Source organism: Aedes albopictus, chromosome 1, assembly GCF_035046485.1.
Source record: "Aedes albopictus strain Foshan chromosome 1, AalbF5, whole genome shotgun sequence".
NCBI lineage: Eukaryota > Metazoa > Arthropoda > Insecta > Diptera > Culicidae > Aedes > Aedes albopictus.
Genome location: NC_085136.1, coordinates 1,453,602 through 1,472,475, shown reverse-complemented (window position 1 = coordinate 1,472,475; position 18,874 = coordinate 1,453,602). Strand labels below are relative to the sequence as shown.

Genomic DNA, 18,874 nt, shown 5'->3' with positions numbered 1-18,874 from the left:
ATACGAGCAATGATTGAAAGATGGAAGCAGTATTTCGATGAACATTCGAACGGCATGGAGATCAACGGAATAAAAAACAAAGGTAGAATCAGAAAATGCTGCGTCAGTACAGTGCCAGAGCTTTTGTGAACACATCTGCTTCAAACTCTTGTGAAATTAAAACTCAAAAGTAGACTGGTTTAAACAACAGCATAGATTTGCAGACGTACAAATTCCTCAAATTGAAACAGTGCTTCCGTTGTTTGTTGTTTGTTGTTCAGAGCAATTTCGTACATCCCACCGTTTGAACTGCGACACCCAATCCAAGTTCATTAAGTCGATTGAAGACATAGTTTCGCCAAGGTTCATCGTCCACGACTTGTCGCGTACGGCAACCCGACCACTTCCCACCCCGTTTCGCCACGATCTGTCTGGCCACACCAGGGCTAATCAAATCAATTATGTCTCCTAGTTTATGACTGCATAAGTGTACGCAAGTTGGCGGCAGTCAACGACGCAGCTCTGATTATCTTGAATCGGTGCTTGCGTGGCAGATCTCTCTACTGGAGAAGATTCATGGCCCGCATCCTCCTGCGCAGCGTACTCTTTTCTTTCGCTTACAGTTACACACTTTATTGGCCAATTAAAGCGTAAAACCTACGCGGGTGCCGGAGATTTTCGCCCAGGTTCGAATGGCTCAATTTCCTCCTTGACCACGCGATGGGTGCCACTACTGCCACAACCGGTCGGTCCCAAGTGAACCCCACTCTTCCGCTATTCCGAGGCCAGACTTGATTCCTGTCAAGTCGCATGGTGGCTCGCGTGATTTCAACGAAATGTGACGATGACCTTCGGCAGCGACAGCGACGCCGCGAATCTAAACGAGGCGTGGTTAATGGACCATTTGCTATCATTTAGGCACATTCATAGAGGTAGTTTCGCCCGAAAAACATAGGCAGTATGGCAGCCAGAATTTGGCGAATTATTTGCTGTCAACGGCAATCAAAGAAGAAGCGTGCAATAAAAACGATATTCATTCCATTAACCCCCATAATTGAAATTTATTTCGTAGCGATCGTCTCGTTTGGGAAATGGGCGATCCACGAAAAAATAACAGAAAACTAAATCGATTAATTGAACCTCGTTTCATTGAATAGAGCAACGAGCTTTTATTGACCGTATTATTCCTCCATTTAAATGTCAAATCGTCGATAAATTTTATTACCAAACAAATCATTATTCCATTTTTTACGGCGTAGGGATCGACTGTGTGTTTTCGGACATTTGCCTCCGTTTAAAGCGGTCGGTGATTGGAAGTCGATTCGATGGCTCTTCCAGACGGGTGGCGTTGGAACTTGAACCGCGAGACATGCGCCTCGTAAATCATTTCCCCACCACACAGTTCTCACACGAGCCGACTTAAATTCTAATTCCCCGGTCTGTCACGATCTTGGTTGGGAAAATTTATTGTTTTCGCCGCTTTTCTTGTTCACTCCTTTTTGCGGAAAACTCGTAAAAATGCGCACTGTCTCGGATATTATTTAAAAGCTATAAAATTATGTTCACTTTTACGAGCAGAGAAAGAACTTTTTCCTTCCAGGAGGACTGACTGTGGAGGAACGCGTTGAAAACGGATTTTTTTTTTTTTGGTTTGACTCATCGCCAAAGGCCGTCTACCGGCGTCGACAACAACAACAAGAGCAACAACAGTGTACTTCATTGTATGAAAGTTCTGTGTAGTGCAATTTTTATGGCCTCTTGCGATTAACCCAACAACAGAGGGGGAGACTGAGAGCAGGTCGACCATACAGAAACTATGAAAAGTCATGGATTCGCCGGCTTAAATTGGTCGTAAAATGAGATTTATGCGTGGTAGAGTAGAGCTAAGGCACTCCTCGACACGATGGTAAAACACTATAAATCAATTGCATCGACGGCGACCGACGAAGGGGCCGTGGCAAAAGTTAATGGTAAATCGGATCACGGCGAAGTACTTAATAGGATAATTCCCATTCTTTCACGTATGCAAAATACTTTCCTAATTCGTGCAGAACTTTTTCAAGTAGAAACTCTCATCGGACAAAACTTTGAACATTAGGGCTCCAGTCGAAAGTCATCCTATATTCCCATCACTTCCCGAAGCCATTTGACGAATCCCCCTAGGGAAATATCTTTTCAGAATTCGGAATAACTGTTTGCCAATATTGAATACCAGTTTCAGCATCAAGCCACCGGCGACGGGTTGGAATGAGGCACACTGGCCTGGGGAAAATTGCTTTCCGTATGCATTTATCGAGAGGAAATTCTCGCTGACGACGGTCATAAAGGGAGAGCCATCACGAGCACATTTTTCCCTCCTTCCGAAGTCATCGTCTGCTCCGTTGTTGGTTGCTTTGTTGAAGCCGTCTCTCGGGGCTTGGGGACCCTCGGTGTTATAAATTGCAGAGGATTTTTTGATTAAAACTCTGCTTTGCCGCCTCCAGCACATTGTGAAATGACACGCTTCAACGACGTCGGGCTTTTGTCATGAGTAGGTGGGCGAAAGAAAAATGGAGTGTCAGGTGTTGTCCTCCCCCACTTCCACTCACCGACACAGCTCACTTCTGTCTCTGTTATGTGCTGTTAGCCTCGATTATTGTGATTTAGTTAGCTATATACATTTTGGAGAACAAAAAAGAACCATTTTACTTTGAATTTGGTGTCATAAATCTTTTGAAAAGTTCGCGGCATACATTGTAACAACATATCCCATTAATTCTATGTGAAAAAAAATCTAGAAAAAAACCTGTTGTAATCTAGTATCCTCAATAAATTTATAGCTTTCTCACCCAGAAAACAAGAAAGACAAAAAGAACTGTTACATTTCCCTACCACGGTTTTGAGTGGGCCGAAGAAGAAAAAAAAATCTAAAATGAAAACAGCATATGGCGGAGAACAAAACATCACAAAACGAAACCAGAAAAAAAAAATCAATAAATTTCCCAACGCGCATCGAAAACTTTCTTCCCTCCTAGGTCCTTATCGGGCACAAATCACGGCCAATCAAAATAGGTACCTTCGACCAAGATCTACTTTCTTCTCTCCTGCTGGACATCGCCTTGGATGGACTTCCAACAACAAAGGGGATAGAATTTCACTCTGGTGGACCGAAACCAGGACACCAATTGGGTCGGCGTTCGTTGTGTTACACCCATTTCTGCTCTTCGTGATCTTCTCCTACATAGGTCGATCACCTAGACTCCACAAAAAGCGATCATCTTTACACTTAATGGTTTGTTTTCAGCCCTCTGCTGTCTTGCGCGGAGAACTGGGTCCAGTGTTCAGTGTCGGTGTCCGAATGATCGAAATTTACGACTTTTATTATCCCATTTGACACTTTTCCTCTCCCACGGGTGGAGCGTGGTGGAAAATTCTATGTATTCTAATGGGTGCCATCGGTAGGTCATCATGATATGATCTAGCGCGATACGAGGTTTTTTCTACGCACATATATCACTGTAATGAATGCGGTTTGGAAATGCGATACTTGTCGCTTTGGTTAAAATTTTTCACTTTACCCTCATCTTACCGTAGGTAAATCACCTATCGAGTGATTTCCCGGGTAGAGGTCAAGTACTGACGATCAAAACGTGATATTGGTTTGATTGAGATAATTTACCTCTTGAATACTGGAAATAATAACAAAGATTTGCTCTTGAACCATATGAGCAATAGCAAAATTTGATATCTGAATATCAATCAAATACTCCACTGCTATTGATTAGATCTTTCCAAGAGCTAAATGTGCTATGAGGACATGTTCCAGGAGTAAATTTGAGATATTATGTTTAGTATTTTTTCCTCTTATCTCAAATAAACAAATATCATTTTCTGATCTCCATATCAAAATATGCTATTATTGAGCTTTTTGGATTATAATTATAAGATTTGATCACGAGGCTTTCAATCAAGGGCTTTATTAGCCCTCGGAAACAGTGATAAACATGATAAAACCAGAGCTGGCTCTTCAGTATTTTATTTATTTTTAAACAATAGTGTCTGCACGAATCAGCACCAAACAAAGTCTTACAGACTGTTTTTTCAACACTGAGCCTAATTTGCCATGAATTTAGTAGTTCCCTGTTCACAACAATGTACAACTGCTTTACTTCAAAGTGTAGAATTAGCAACAAGATTGAATACATAAAAATAAAAAATAAACAAAAAAAAGCTTCACACCTCAGAACCAAAGAATAATCATCTCTTAAAATATTATGCTCAACATTAGAAAACGTTTTGTTACAATTTCTCATCAAAACAAACGAATTTGCGTTGATTATAATTTGTTCTGTTTCCAAGAAAACAAGGGACAGTCTTTCAATTTAATTTTATAAAGAAGCTGCACAAAAAAAAACCTTATAAAAATCCTGGAAGAAATTCCCGAAAATACCAATGGAGCAATTTAAAAAAAACCCTTAGGGGAATTTTTGACGGAAGTCCTAAAGGAGTTTCTGAAGGAATTTCCAGACTATTTTAATATAAATCCCTGTACGAATTTCTAATAACATTCATGGCGAATTCTGAACCAATCTGCTGATATTTTGAAGAAGGAATTTAGAATTGAATTCCTGACAGATTTTTTAAGTTAATTTGTCCTAGAATGTCTGAAAAAATCTTTGGAGGAGTATCCGAAGATATTCAGGGGAAATTTCCGAAGAAATCAATGGAGGATTAATTCAATCCAGGAGGAGTGCCTGAAGTTACTCTTAGTAAATCACTAGTGAAATTCCCAAAAGATTATCTTCAAATATCCTGGAAAATCCTTCCCTAAAATTTCAGAATGATCATTCGAAGTAATTCTCAAATGAATCTGTGGATGAAATAACTTGAAGAATAACTGGAGAATCAAATGGATAATCATCTGAAAACATTCCAAGAAAAAATCTCTTGAAAAATGTCTAAAGAAGTTCCTATAGCAATTACCAGCAAATATTTCTAGAGAAATTTCCAAATGAATTCCTTCATAAATTTCGGGAGAAATTCCTAGAGCCTTGAAGGTATTTGTGACCGAATATCAAAAAGAATACTTGGAGAATTCCATTAATGAATCTTTGCATGGATTTCTGCAGCAATCACTGAAAATCTATGAAGAAATTCCTGGAGTCGTTTCTTTGGGAATTTCCATTGCAATCCCTGGTAGATTTTCTGAAGAAACTGCTGGAAAAATATCCAAAACAATTATTGGAAGAATCTCTGAAGGACACCCCAAAGAAATTTTTGAAAAAATCTCAGGAGGATTTCAAAAAGATTTTCAGAATGAATCTCTGAAATAATTTCTGAACGAATCCATAGAATGATTTCTTGAAAAAACAATGAAACCATCTTCGACCTTGCGGCCTCTACAGACTGAACATTACACTAATATTTGACAACGGACAACACATACATAACACCCAGTGGCCCAGTGGAGAATTTTTCATCCGACGAAAAGTTTTCCCCGACTGGAGTGGGAATCGAACCCACACTCCGAGGCTTTCGAGACACCTAAACGACTGACGCCGCTAACCACTCGGCCACGAAGCCCACGTGATTTCTTAAGATATCCTTGTAGAAATTTCTGAAAAAAAATCTTAAGAGAATCTTTAAAATATAGAAAAATCGGCTGAATCAATTTCGGAAGGAATCTTTAGAAGGTTGTATAAAGTAATTCGTGGAGTAATTTCTGAAGAAATCAAGAAAGATTTTCCGATTTCCCTACAGTAGAGGAAAAAAAGTAATTCTTCTGGAAAAAATTGTACAGGAAACTTTGGAGAAATTTCTTATAATTTTCTGAAAAAATGTATGAATATACTGCCGATGAGTTCAATGGATGGTTTTCTAGAAGAATCCTTGGAAAAAAAATCTAATGGAATCTCTAGAGGAATGCGAGAGTTTCTTCAAGAATACCTGGAGATATTTTTGAAGTATCCCGTGGAACATTGTTTTTTTTTTAATAATCCCTGGAATGTTTTCTAAATGCAGCCATGCAGCAACTTTGGAAGTAATCCATGAAAGATTTTCTAAAATAGCTCTTTGAAAATTTTCTTGTGAGATCTCTAGAGTAATTTCTAAAGAAATCCCGCTAGGCAATTCTAATGGAATCCCTGGAAGACTTTGCGAAAGGATCACTGGAAGGATTTCTTATAGAATCTGTGGAAGAGTTCTCAAGAAAACTTTGCACTCTAGAAGAAATTGTGGAACCTGGAAGAATTGCTGAAAACATCTTAATGGTCTTCTACACGAATCCTTGAATGTATTTTTAAAGAATCATTGGAACTTTTTTCAAGAAATCGCTTAAGGAATTTCTACAGAAAACTGGGCAATATTTTACAAAAGAATCCCTGAAAGGATTTTCAAAGAAAATTCTGAAGTATTTTCTCAAGGAAGCAACTGAGGAATTACTGAGGAAATCTGTGGAAGGTTTTCTAAAGGAGCTCTTGAATAAACTGCTATTGGAATGTCGGAACAACACATGACAGAAATAGTAACGAAGTTCTGGGGACTTTCTTGAAGAATTTTTGAATGAAAATCTGCAGTATTTTCTGTAAAAATTAATGGAGGAATTTCTGAACCAATCCATGCAAGCTTTTATGAAAGAATTCTTTGATAGACATCTGGAGGAAGCCGTAGAGGAATTTCTAAAGCATTCTCTAAAAAAAATCCAAATGAATCATTGGAGGACTGTAGAGTTTGAGGAAAAGCATGTTTTTTCAAAGAGGCGTATTCTCGTACTGGGGGTTGTTTTTTTATCTGAAAGGCTGTTAACTCAGTGAGTAACTTGGAGTAATCTCGATGATACCACAGCTCGAAATTTAACACGGATTGATTTTTTAAACTAAATAACTATTTAATAAAATTACTTTAACCAAAACTCTTAAAGGTTATCCCTAGTATATTGCAAGAATTTCAAATCATTATAGAAAAACTCCTCGATAATTTTCTGAAGGGTTCAGAATAAGTGAAGATTTATCGGTTAATTATATTTGTGATAAACAATTGTAGTCCAAATTTATAAAAAAGACTATTCGACTTTTCTTTTTCTTCGGATTTTTGGGAAGATTTTCTGAAATACCACTTCAACCTAACATGTAGGCCATCAATAAGCCACAGAATGAAAAGGAGGAGAACTATAATATGCGAGAACAAGCGTGAAAGAATTATTTTGAGCCTTATTTCGAAAATAAGTAAACCTTAGTTCCAGAATATCTCATGTATGTTGCTTGTAGTGGCTTCTCAGTACTGATAACCCAAGTAACCACGTTCAGCACCGTGGTTGGCCTTATTGCATGCAGATATAAGGTGTATTTAAAGCCATCATTACTTCCATGCAAACTTAAGGTTGATTTAAAGTGGAAATGGGCAATTACAGAATCAAATTGAGATTATACTGGTATAATCTTAGTTCAGTCGCATAATTGATACTTCCACTTTAAATCAACCTTAAGTTTGCATGTAAAGTAATGATTGCTCTGAATACACCGTATATCTGCATGTCTTAAGGCTTCAGCACCGTGGTTACTTCAAAAAATCAAAACGCATTTTGTCCCACGTTTCGGTTTGTTTGGTATCTTCTTAAGGGCTCTGAAAATGTTTATTTGTTGTTTATAATATTCAATATTTTTTTTTGTATCTGTATTAACGAGATTTTTAGCCCTAGGCTAGTTCATCTCGGGACCCACGCTTTACTTCCCTTCCGAAGGAAGAACTCACATTTTTTGCGAGTTTGTCGGGAGTGGGATTCGATCCCAGATCCTCGGCGTGATAGTCAAGTGTTCTAACCATCACACCAGGTCCGCTCCACATAATTTTTTTTAATCGAAAATGTAATAACTTCTCCAGTGATGCCATCTGTTGATTCCCCCAGAAACATCATCTGTTTGTGATTTCAGAAATGCCGTCTGGGGATTCTATTCCGGAATTTATTTTAAGGACTTCTTCCGGAATTCATTCTGGTGATTCCTTCACGAGTGCCTTCTGTGGATTCCACCATATACTTTAATGGATTCCTGCTGGGAATTTCTCAAGGAATTCTTTAGAAAGCTCCTGAAGGGATTAATACAAAAGATTAACCTGGAATTCCTCCACTAATTCCTTCTGGGGAAAACCATGAAAATCAATCCATGGATTTCTCCAGGACCTTCTAAAAGATTCCCAGAAAGAACTCATGTTGGATATCCAAAGCATACTTCAGGAAGATTCTGGAGAAATAAAAAAAATGGCTCCCGGTTTCCTGGATGATTTTCAGAATAAACCTCTAGAGATTTCCAAGAAAAACGCCGAAAGATTTCTAGAATAAATTACATGAGGGCTTCCAGGATAAATTCTGGAATGAGATTGCGAGAAAGAAGTGCTGGAGGATTCCCAGATGAAACTGCAGAAAGAACTCCTGAAAGATTTCCAGAAGAGACTGTTTTAAGAATTCCAGGAAGAACTTCTGGGGGATGGAATTACTGGAAGATTCCCAGAATAAGCTGCTCGAGGATTCTGAAGGAACTCTTAAGGGATTCTCAGAAGAAATTCCTGGAGAATTTCTAAAGCCAAATTAAGTGCGAATTTAGGAGAAGCTCTTGGTTGAATCCAAGAACGAATCTATGGATGAACTACAGTAGGAACTTTTGCAGGAATCCTCAAAAGTACTTCAGCTGGAATTTACGAAAGCACTCTTGCAGAAATAACACAAGAAACTTCTGGAGAAATTCCTGGAAGCTGAAAAGTAGTAGGAATTTTAATAGACTTTATAGAAAAAATCCCACGAGATTTCATGAAAGTATATCAGAAAAAAACTCCTAAGCGAATCCGCGAACCTGGAGAAACTGAAAGGAGCAATACTGAAATTACACTCTTGAATTCATAATTGTGATGAATTTACTCCCAATCCCCTCAACAATGCTGAAATTTACAACAGATATCAATGATGTGTGATAAAAACCAGAAATCGAAATCAACTATCTACTGAAGACAGACCCAAACCAGTCCGATCCCTTTGATATGCTCCGACTTTCGTCAAACCCCCAAAGCTGCATCATGGCCATAAAACAAGCTTAATCTGCCGCAATTAAACGATCGTAGTCATCGACTCCATCGTCTAGAGGCCGCTGATAAAGAAATTAATTCCCATGGAAATAGGAATCCTGCATGAGCGGAGCATACCGCTGCCGTGCCGCCACAAAGTAGAAGGTAGGTATGTATCGAGTGCTCCGGGCCCGGGTAACTAACCCTGGGAGCGACCTTAATTTATTCCACACGCGGTGCGGTGTGTCTTCGTGCAGCCAAAGGAACCACTCACCACTTCGACGCGCGATGCGTTGGAATAAAATTTAATGAAATTGAAATTTTTCTCAAGCCATTCTGGTTTTTCTTCCCGCGCGCGCAGTCTAGGCGTGTACGTAGTTTAGAGAGGACGTGACTTAAAAGTAAATAACGACAGTCACTGACTGACTGGACTCTCGACTCGAGTCGACTCGGGTGCGCGCAGCCAGCGCACGCAACGCCATGCCAGAAAAGGGAAGCGAACGAAAACCGCGCGGGATCATAACTCATGTCATGAGCCCGGAAAGTTGAAAAATATCCTCTCCTGCATTCAAATGCAGCGGCAACCTGGACGGACACACGGTGGTGTTTCTCGAAGTCGTCGGTGCCGGAGCCGGAGTCCCGACCGACCGGTGAGATTGCATCTTCCTTGCAGAGCGCGCGCGCGGTGAGGTCGTAAAATAGAAGATGCGACACAATCGCTCTCCGCAAAGGTGTCTCACGGCTCTGACTCAAGATCCGCAAGCTGCGGTTTCCGAGAAGCGAAAAAAAACCGACTCGGATCCAGTTCTTCCATTTCATTTGGAATTCAAATATTTCTAACACCAACACAGAGAGACAACGGGTTTGCTGCCTGCTTGGTTGGATGCTGACTGCTGCTGCGTCAGATTCTCCCCATCACAATCAGCATAAATTTCCCCCTCAGTCGACGCGGCCAAGAATCCAGTCCGAAGTAGGCTATGCCCGAATCCAAGGAGGCACCATATGTTGGCCTTTTGTCTGAATAAAGAGAGCACTTTTTTCCATTCGTTCCATTATCGAATTAAGAGCATGGCCTTTTCCCTCTTTGTCTTCTTTTTTTTTGGTTTTCTGCGCTTCGAACGGCAGCCATGGTTCTTCGTGTACTCGGCAGCATAAATCAGTGCATATGTCAAAGCAAGGGGGAAAACGTTACAATGTTGGTGTGCGAAACGAGTTTTCCCTCCTCTGCTCGCACTGGTCGGACGGTCGGTCGCTACCTGAATAGGCCCCGTCCGTCCGTCCAGAGATCGAGTTGGCGACCATGAACGCCCAGCGATGCTGCAAAACCGCACGCCAAGCGAGAGCGGTAAATTGACTTTTGTTTAATCATGTATCCCTCTTGACGTGAATTTATAGCACTGACTGGCTGTGATGGCTGATCCGCTTTTTTCCTGCTTTTGTTCACTGGCGGTATCTCTTGTCGGGTTGACCGCCATCACATGTTCCAAGTTGAACAACGCGGTTCAGTTTAGATCTCTCTGTTCACGGAAATTATAAAACATTCTCGATGGGGTTTCTCGGGAAGGATTCGACTAAAGTGCATATAAAGCATAGATGTAGGATAAAAACATGATCGACTTACCTGCGAAATCTCCACACACTACTCGGTCGAAGGGATTACTCATCCAATCTGGGAATAAATGATAAATGAAATGGATTAATATCGTTGTTAAAACATAAATATAAATAAAATTTCAACAATCGTTAGTTTTCTGGTATACTTATGACAAATCTTCCTAAAATAAAAGATATACAATCGCAATATGTATCACTGTTCTACATATGATTTACTCATGTTTTATAAACTGAAAATGGGACAGTTATTCATACATCAGCAAATTATGAAGCAAGAACGCAAGAGAACACATCATGGAACGAGCTCATCAGTATAGGTCACTCACAAGTCATTCATGATGCCCTTATTCTAAGCAGTCTGTCTATTGATTGTAGGTTGTAGAATAATATGCATTGAAAACGCTAGTCGCAACATGTTACAATACATATGATGACTTGAAAAGACTTCAACTCATGCAAACAAGCACAGAGCAATCTGAGACTAACTGTTTGGTATTTTATAGTATAAACGAATTCTTATAAAACATGTCATTTCAGGTATCAAAAGACCGGCACGTTCCATTTGGGACATTTGAGTCAACGCCATAATACAAATCAATTTATAGATAGATCATCTGCCTGAGGGAAATGAGAGGAAAGTAGGATTAGGATAGGTTAGGGATAGAGACAGATAGGGAAATAATAAAAATGCCCAGGAAGAGGGCACTAACGATGGTATGCGCACGCACGCACGCATACCATAATGGATTCAAACAGTGTACTGAAGACGGTACTGTAATATCGCATAAAGCGTCAAGAGTGTCTATAAGCACTTTACCATATCGGGTTACAACATGACATCCTGAAGACTTAGGTTTCTGAAGTCAGTTTCACATAATAAGTGTTCACATAATTAGAGTACTTGGAAACGCAGTTGCGGAAAAACTGGACAGTTGCATATCAAATGATACGAACTTCCATAATTGTATTCACAGTTATCACATACAAATGAATGTCAATGCTTTGACCAGTATGCTGCAATTCTACTTTGACATACAGTTTCTTACCGATTTTGGCAACACCCGTTTTTGTCTACTCCCGATTTTGGCAACACCCGTTTTTGGCAACAATTTCTTACCGATTTTGGCAACAATTTTTTACCGATTTTGGCAACAACAAATTTTGATCAAATTTTTTTACCGAAAAATCGTTTGTATTTGTAAATGTATTTATATTTTAGCGTTACTCTTCTTCAAAAAATCAAAATTCATTAAATTTTCCAAAATCAACAATTTTACAAATCATGACGTAATTTATGAACGTCACCTACAGGCAGGGCCGGATTTACAAATGTGGGGGCCCGGGGCCACAGTGTTGTGGGGGCCCTCTGTTTAGAAGATATTTTTTTTTTTGTTTTTCATTATGCAAAAATCCAGAAATTATGGAAAATTCTTCCAAAAATTAGGGTTGTTATTGCAAAACCTCCAAATAGAATTTCTTGCGGAATCATTTATGAAATCTATAGAGTTGCTGACCGATAACCAGGTTTCTTTTTTAGTGGAACTTAAGCATAAACATTCCTATTGCGACTTCGAGAGGAGTTTCTGGTGAACGCGCAGAATAATTGTTAAGAACTCCTTGTGAAACTTCAAGAGGCAAAAAATCCATAGTGGAATTTTTAGCGGAAATTCTACTAAAAGCTGCTGTAGAAATTTCATCGGAAATCCATAATGAGTACCTGATGGAATTTCTGTTTTATTTGAAATAGAATTATAATTAATATTTCATAATAACCTTTGGTGGACGAATTTTTAGCCAATTTAAACAAAAAAAAATGTTTGCAAAACTTTAAATATTTCAGGATCTTTCAACAATTTTTCCACAAATATCTACTGCAATTTTCATAAGGAACCTATGGATTTGATAAGAATACGCCTTACATTACACATTCAACAATTCTGGGGTTCAATTTGAATAATTCATAAGTTTGGTAAGCGAAATCAAACTCTACAATTCTAAAAACTTTTCTTTATTCTGATAGAAACACTTGCAAATCTTCAAAGAACTATGTAGGATTTAAAAAAAAACACCAATAATTTTCGACAGAAATAAACACAAATTTTCAGCAGAAACTATTCGACTCTCTATTCTATAGCGTTTAAGATTTCATCCAGAATTCAGGTGAAGATTTTCTCATATATTTTTGGTAAAATAACTTGTGCAATTCACAAGAGTGATCAATTCAAACCTTAAAAATCTTAACAACTTTCTGGAAAAGTTTGAAATTTTATTAAAAGGCAGATAACTACTTCTTTCTAATTTGAAGCGCAATATTTCACACACATCTTAAGAGTAGAAGTACTTGTGATAAAAATTAAATCAAAATGATTCTAGCACTACTTATTTTCGATTCCCATTTGAAGTAATATTTTGTGGGGGCCCCTGAAATGTGGGGGCCCGGGGCCATGGCCCCCCTGGCCCCCCCCTTAAATCCGGCCCTGCCTACAGGGATCGTTCTATAACTTGTGAATAGTCCATATTTAAAATATAAGCCAAATTGACGTATAAAAGTTTAAGTAAATCCACAAAAAAAAATTACCGATTTTGGCAACACCCCAATTTGGCAACATAAAATTCACCTCTTGTTGCCAAAATCGGTAAGAAACTGTATTTGTAAGATACCCTTAGAGATGGCTCAGTACAATATTGTTTGACAACAGTATTGTGCGTATTAAGTGGCAGCCCAGGTATCAACCTAAAGCTTAATCCAACACATCGATACTGGAACAGATGGATCAGGTTCAATGATATTGTTGTCGCACAAAAGAGCGTCTGTGGTAGTCGGAATCAGTCGGACACTAATCGATCATAATCGCGATGATACTGAACACAGAGTTAAACGTTGGTATAAAGTTTCTAAACAACTACAACATTTATTGGACGAACTATTGATACACTTTTTCTTCTGTATAATGACTGGAATTTATTGAACACTTAGCCTTTTCGATTTCACTAATGTTCTGTATTTCTGGGTTTTCTGTATACTGTTGAACTTATACACTGTTATTATCTTGGTTGAAGCTGGATTATGTCTTATATAGGATTACATTGAATATTGACTAATTGTCTACTACTGGTTTCTGAAGACTATTATGGTAAGGTCGATCACCTTTTTCTGGAAGATAATTCTACATTGTTCTTCAATTTGGCGGGGAGATGCTACAAGTATGGCGAGATCGTGAGTGCAAGTCATTTGAGTGCAATTGCGTTACGAATGCATTACAGTCTGTTTGATCTAATCCGGACTTGTCGTTTTTAACTACAAACCTGCGTGAACAGATATCATGTGATAATCCAGTACGAGCTACCTCATCAGCTACAGCAATGAAAGAATGACCATGCACCCATACTAGGTGGATAGCGTTTGCTGAATTTAGCTCCTCGATTTGAGTTGACAAGCGATAACTGATTTCGACCTAGAGTGGCTATATGAACAGAAGTATATTTGCTCATTACGCGAATCTCCAAGAGCTTTCTTGACTCTAAGTAATCGGATCTACAATCGTAAACAGCTTTGAACATCTGTTCACAACCTCTTCTAAAATCGCCTGAAACGTTTATGAAACGCTTTGATGCGCCGTTGGAATCTTCCTGAATTTATAATAAGAACAGTGATCCAAATTGTCTTTTCAGAAACTGTAGACCCCCCCTACCAAAATCTCCTGTAATGCCCCTGAGACCCTCCAAAACCCCCGAAAACACGTGCGTAACGTCTGAGTAACGCCTCTGAAACTCACCAAAAATCATCTGAAGCTACCTAAAATGCCTTCGAAATCTCTCTAAATCCCTCGGGCCACATGTAACGCACCTGATACCCTCAGGGATCCCCGAAAACGCGCACGTAACGCCTGAGTAACGACTCTGAAATCTGCCAAAAATCATCTGCAGCTTCCTTAGATGCCTTCGAAATCCTCCTTAAACCCTCTAGGACCCCATGTAACGCACCTGAGACCCTCAGAAACCCCCGAAAACGCCTAAAACGCCTACATAACGCCTGCGTAATGCCTCTAAAACGCGCTTCAAATCCTCTAAATGCCTTCGAAATCCCCCTAAAACCCCATGGTATTCCTTGTAATGCAACTGAGACCCTTCAAACCCCCGAAAACCCCCTTTTGCCGTTCAGTAACAAACTTGCACCACTTTGAGCCTTTCCTGTTGGTACGTCACGTTCATTCAATCAGCTTAGCCTAAAATACGCTTTGTGCCCATACCATCCGGTGCGCTATTCTGCCTGAAAGCGGCGGACATTTTCTGCTCTTATTATGGAACTACCACTAGCGTCAATCCACCGATTTCGGTTGAGCCTGGCGCTCCGATGACCCAACCGGTGCTACGAAATGTTCTACTCGACGAGTCCCCGACGGTGAACCTAGCCTACTCCGTCAGAGAGTTCCCCGGTGAAGGAATTTCTCCCGAAACCGATCGTGCTTTCTCCTCGCCTCTTATATCGCATGTCGCTGTTCCTTCCGCCAACTCCGCTGCAGTGATGTCATGATCTGAACTACAGATCTGTTCACTACGTTTCACATTGCTTCATCGCTGCCCACTCATTCGACGATACCGTCCACGTTGACGTCAGCTCCAATAATAATGGGTACCATTTCGCCGCAAACCTTGGATAACTGAGCATTAGTATCCTTCGGTGTTTCTTCTACTCTATGTCCCGACATTCAGAATACATCGGCGACCTTGTACAGGACATACCGAACCCGTGCAAGTACTGCTTAAAGAACCCATAACCCGCATCCAGCCTTTCATAGCGTCCATCGCCTCCGTAACCAGTACTTTGACTTCTTCTCGTGATTTCTCGATCCTTAGAAGAGTTACATCGTCCACAAAGCTACGCAGGTTACTCTCTAGGAAAGTTCAGCCTGAATACCTCGTCGTATATGTTTCACAAATCAGTCTACGATTCTTAAAATAACTTTTCAGAACATGGCACAGAAAACTCGTCTCGGGCACCCTCCACCTGTGTAACGAATCGGCGATTGCTACCCAGCTGGCACTATTGAAGGTGTTTTTGACATCCAAGGTGACCACCCCGCTGACTCCATAGCATCGACAACCGTCCTGATGATATCCACACGCTGATGGATCAGCGGGAGGTTCATCTGGCTTCTGTAGTGTCACTTAGTTCAGTATTTTCCAAATGTCGAGGAAACTGCCCTCTTGAATACAATGGTGTTCTGGTCCTGAACATATCAGGATTTTCGCAGATCGTTGTTTTTAAAGCTGGATTTGTAGGATAGCAGGGACAGTAGTTCTGGGGCTTGACGAAGCCCCTCCCCTTCTTTTTCTGCGAGTCAGCCGTGTGGTTTCCGGCTAAGAATAGGACTACTACCCCCAATTCAAGGTGTCCCGTATCGAGGAATAAGTAATCGAGAGGGTGAGCGTGGTTAATGAGGGTCATCACCATGACGAGATGCGATGGAAGTGGCTTGACTCTATCATTAACTTTGCATCGGCGAAGTCTAATATTAGCAAGGACCTCAAGCAGGCCCTTATTAGACTTCGGAAGTCAACGATGGTCGCCATCCAGGACTCGTGGCAACTGCGACAGCAGCAGAGCCCGTGAAATCAAAGGTTTGCCCAGATGAAGGCCTTCGCTTTCGCGGGCAGCCCCAGAAATGTGGCGGATGCTTTTGCTTACGACGAGCAATCGCAGAAGCGTGTGAGCAGCCGTTCGGTGAGGGGCTACCAGGCGGCGCCCGCAAGGCGACTGTTAACTCCACAACTACCCCAGTCAGGCATCCCGGGAAGACGGGAAGAGTGGAACTGACTATTCAGTTCTATGCCGGCTCGTCCCGGTTCAAAGGGAACGTGGGGTTTGCACCACTGTTTGGTTCTCAGTAATCACAAGATCGGGCTGATCAGGGGGAGGAGGCCCCTTGTACCAAAGTGGAGCGGAAGAAGAAGGAGAAGAAACCGCAAGCGGCGCAGCAGCGTAGGGACACTAGCGCCAGAACACGTAAGAGGGCGAGTGCCAAGCGCGAGAATGACGACGTGCTCGTCATTAAGACTGAACAGTCCAAGTACTCGGACATCTTGAAGGCGATGAGGAGCGACACCAAGTTCGTGAATCTGGGAGCCGGCGTGCTCAATATTAGACGTACTCGTACAGGTGAAATGATCCTCGAGCGCGGTCTACAAATGTCTTACGGAAAAGGTCCTTGACGAGAGCGTTAACCTAGAGGAGATTACTAACGCGAAAGAACTCGTCATGGCAATGCAGCAACAATGCGAGGAGCAGGTGGCAACCGCAGTCGTTAGGCTACGGAAGGGTCCGGCAGGGACACAGGTGGCCTTGATACAAGCTGGGCTGATCAGCATGCCAACTGACCTTACACGACTGACCGAAGGTTTCTTTCAGGTGTGTGGAACCAACACACAAGTCATGGGACTGCAAAGGCCATGAAAGGAGCAAACTGTGTAGGCTATGTGGCAGTGAAGGTTACAAGGCTTTACGAGTCCACTCACGTGTTTGATTAATTCCGGGAAATCCGTGAGCGGCAAGCACCCAACGGGAGGCCCAAGGTGCCCGGCCTTCAGAAGAGCCGCCGCTGACAAATCACAGTGCAAGTAACGCAGCTGAACCTGAACCACTGTTACCCAGCCTAGCTACTACGTTGTCAGACAGTTTCTGAGTAGGGGACGGATATCACCATCATAGCGGACCTTTACCGAACACCCGCCGGCAACGGCAATTACGTCGCGGATGGGTCCGGAAAAATGGTGGCGATATGGATGACGGGCAAATACCACCTCCGCAATGGTAGATTAAGCAGTTCACGCAGATGCTAAACTGAATGACGAGCGTGCTGACAGGGCGAAGGCCGGTGGTAATAGCAGGCGACTTCAATGTCTGAACCGTGCAATTGGGAAGACATTTTACGCACTAGCGGGGCCAGATCCTGCTAGAGATACTGCACAGGCTATGATAGATGTCGATCTGGCTAACGTCGATTCCAACTAAAGGTACTCTTGGGGTTATCTTTGCCATTTGTAGTCCTGAACAAGAAGTTCGAACTAGAGAGTAGACGATGGTTACACTCACACTGGTGGTTCGCTACAGTATCTACTACAATAACAGCAGGCAGTGGGTAAAAGAAGAGGTATACCAATACCAAGCCCTTGCAAGTCGAAGATATATATCATACTTCAACGACAAGGTGTTTAGAGAGGCGCTCCGCCGTGAGTGACCCCTACTTGATTCAAATGGTGACGAGCTAATAGCGGTGCTATTGCATGCGTGCCTTGGCAAGTCCACCCTGGAAATGGAAGACCCCTGACTTACTGGTGGACTCAAGCGATTGTGGACCTGCGCTGCGTCTGCCTACGGGCAAGGCGGCAGATGCAGCGAGCACAAACTGAGGAAGAGCGAAACGAACGGCGGGTGGTGGTCACCACTGCCGAAGTCGCGCTGAAGACTGAGGTAAAAGCAATAAAAAAGGGCTGCTTCGAAGCTCCAGAGACAGATCAAAGTGCCATACGAATCCGCGGGGTTATGCCTACAGGATTGTGATGGCCAAGACAAGAGGTGTAATGGCTCTTACATAGCAGTCTCTTCAGAGACGTTAGAGCAGATCATCGAGGGGCTTTTTCCGCACCATGATCCTAGTCCCTGGCCTCCTTTTGTAGGACAGTTGGGGACTGGGGCTAGCGATGAGGAGAGGGTCACCGATGTGGAACTTGCGGAGATAGCAAAGTCCCTTGGCGTAGGAGTTCCCAACTTGGCATTGAATGTAGCTATTGCAGATGATCCCGGGTTGTTCAGGTTGTTCCAGAAATGCCTGGACGAGGGAGTTTTCCCAGAGGTTTGGAAGTGGTAGACCCTGGTTGTATTGCCAAAGGTAGGGAAACCACCTGGAGACCAGGTGGACCGTTGGCATATAGACCTATATGCTAAATCGGCACGGTGAGGCAGGTGCTCGAGAAGGTCATCCTTAACAGAATGTTCAGGCACACTGAAGGTTTGAGTGATCTTTTGAGCAATCAGTTCGGTTTTCCGAAGGGGAAGTCGACCGTAGACGCTATCTTGTCGGTTACAAAGATCACTGAGATAGCGCCCCAGCGTAAGAGGAGGGGAATTCGCTACTGTGCAGTAGTGATTCTGGAAATAAGCGTCACGTTAAACAGTGCTAGTTGGGCGGCTATTGACGATGCACTCCTGCGTCTGGAGATACCCGGGTACAAATACAAGATTAGTTAGTTA

At 41.8% G+C, this 18,874-nt stretch overlaps 1 protein-coding gene across 7 annotated transcripts in view; it reads right to left on the bottom strand.

Annotated features, from left to right (window-relative positions):
* The window catches only part of LOC109412880 (homeobox protein abdominal-A homolog), a 105,898-nt gene that overhangs the window by 53,750 nt on the left and 33,274 nt on the right, over window positions 1-18,874 (bottom strand). For all 7 annotated transcript variants that reach the window (XM_062842833.1, XM_062842814.1, XM_019678232.3 and 4 more), the window contains one exon: window positions 10,631-10,678. In XM_062842833.1, the coding sequence (XP_062698817.1) occupies window positions 10,631-10,678 (48 nt within the window). The remainder of the gene's footprint in view (window positions 1-10,630; window positions 10,679-18,874) is intronic.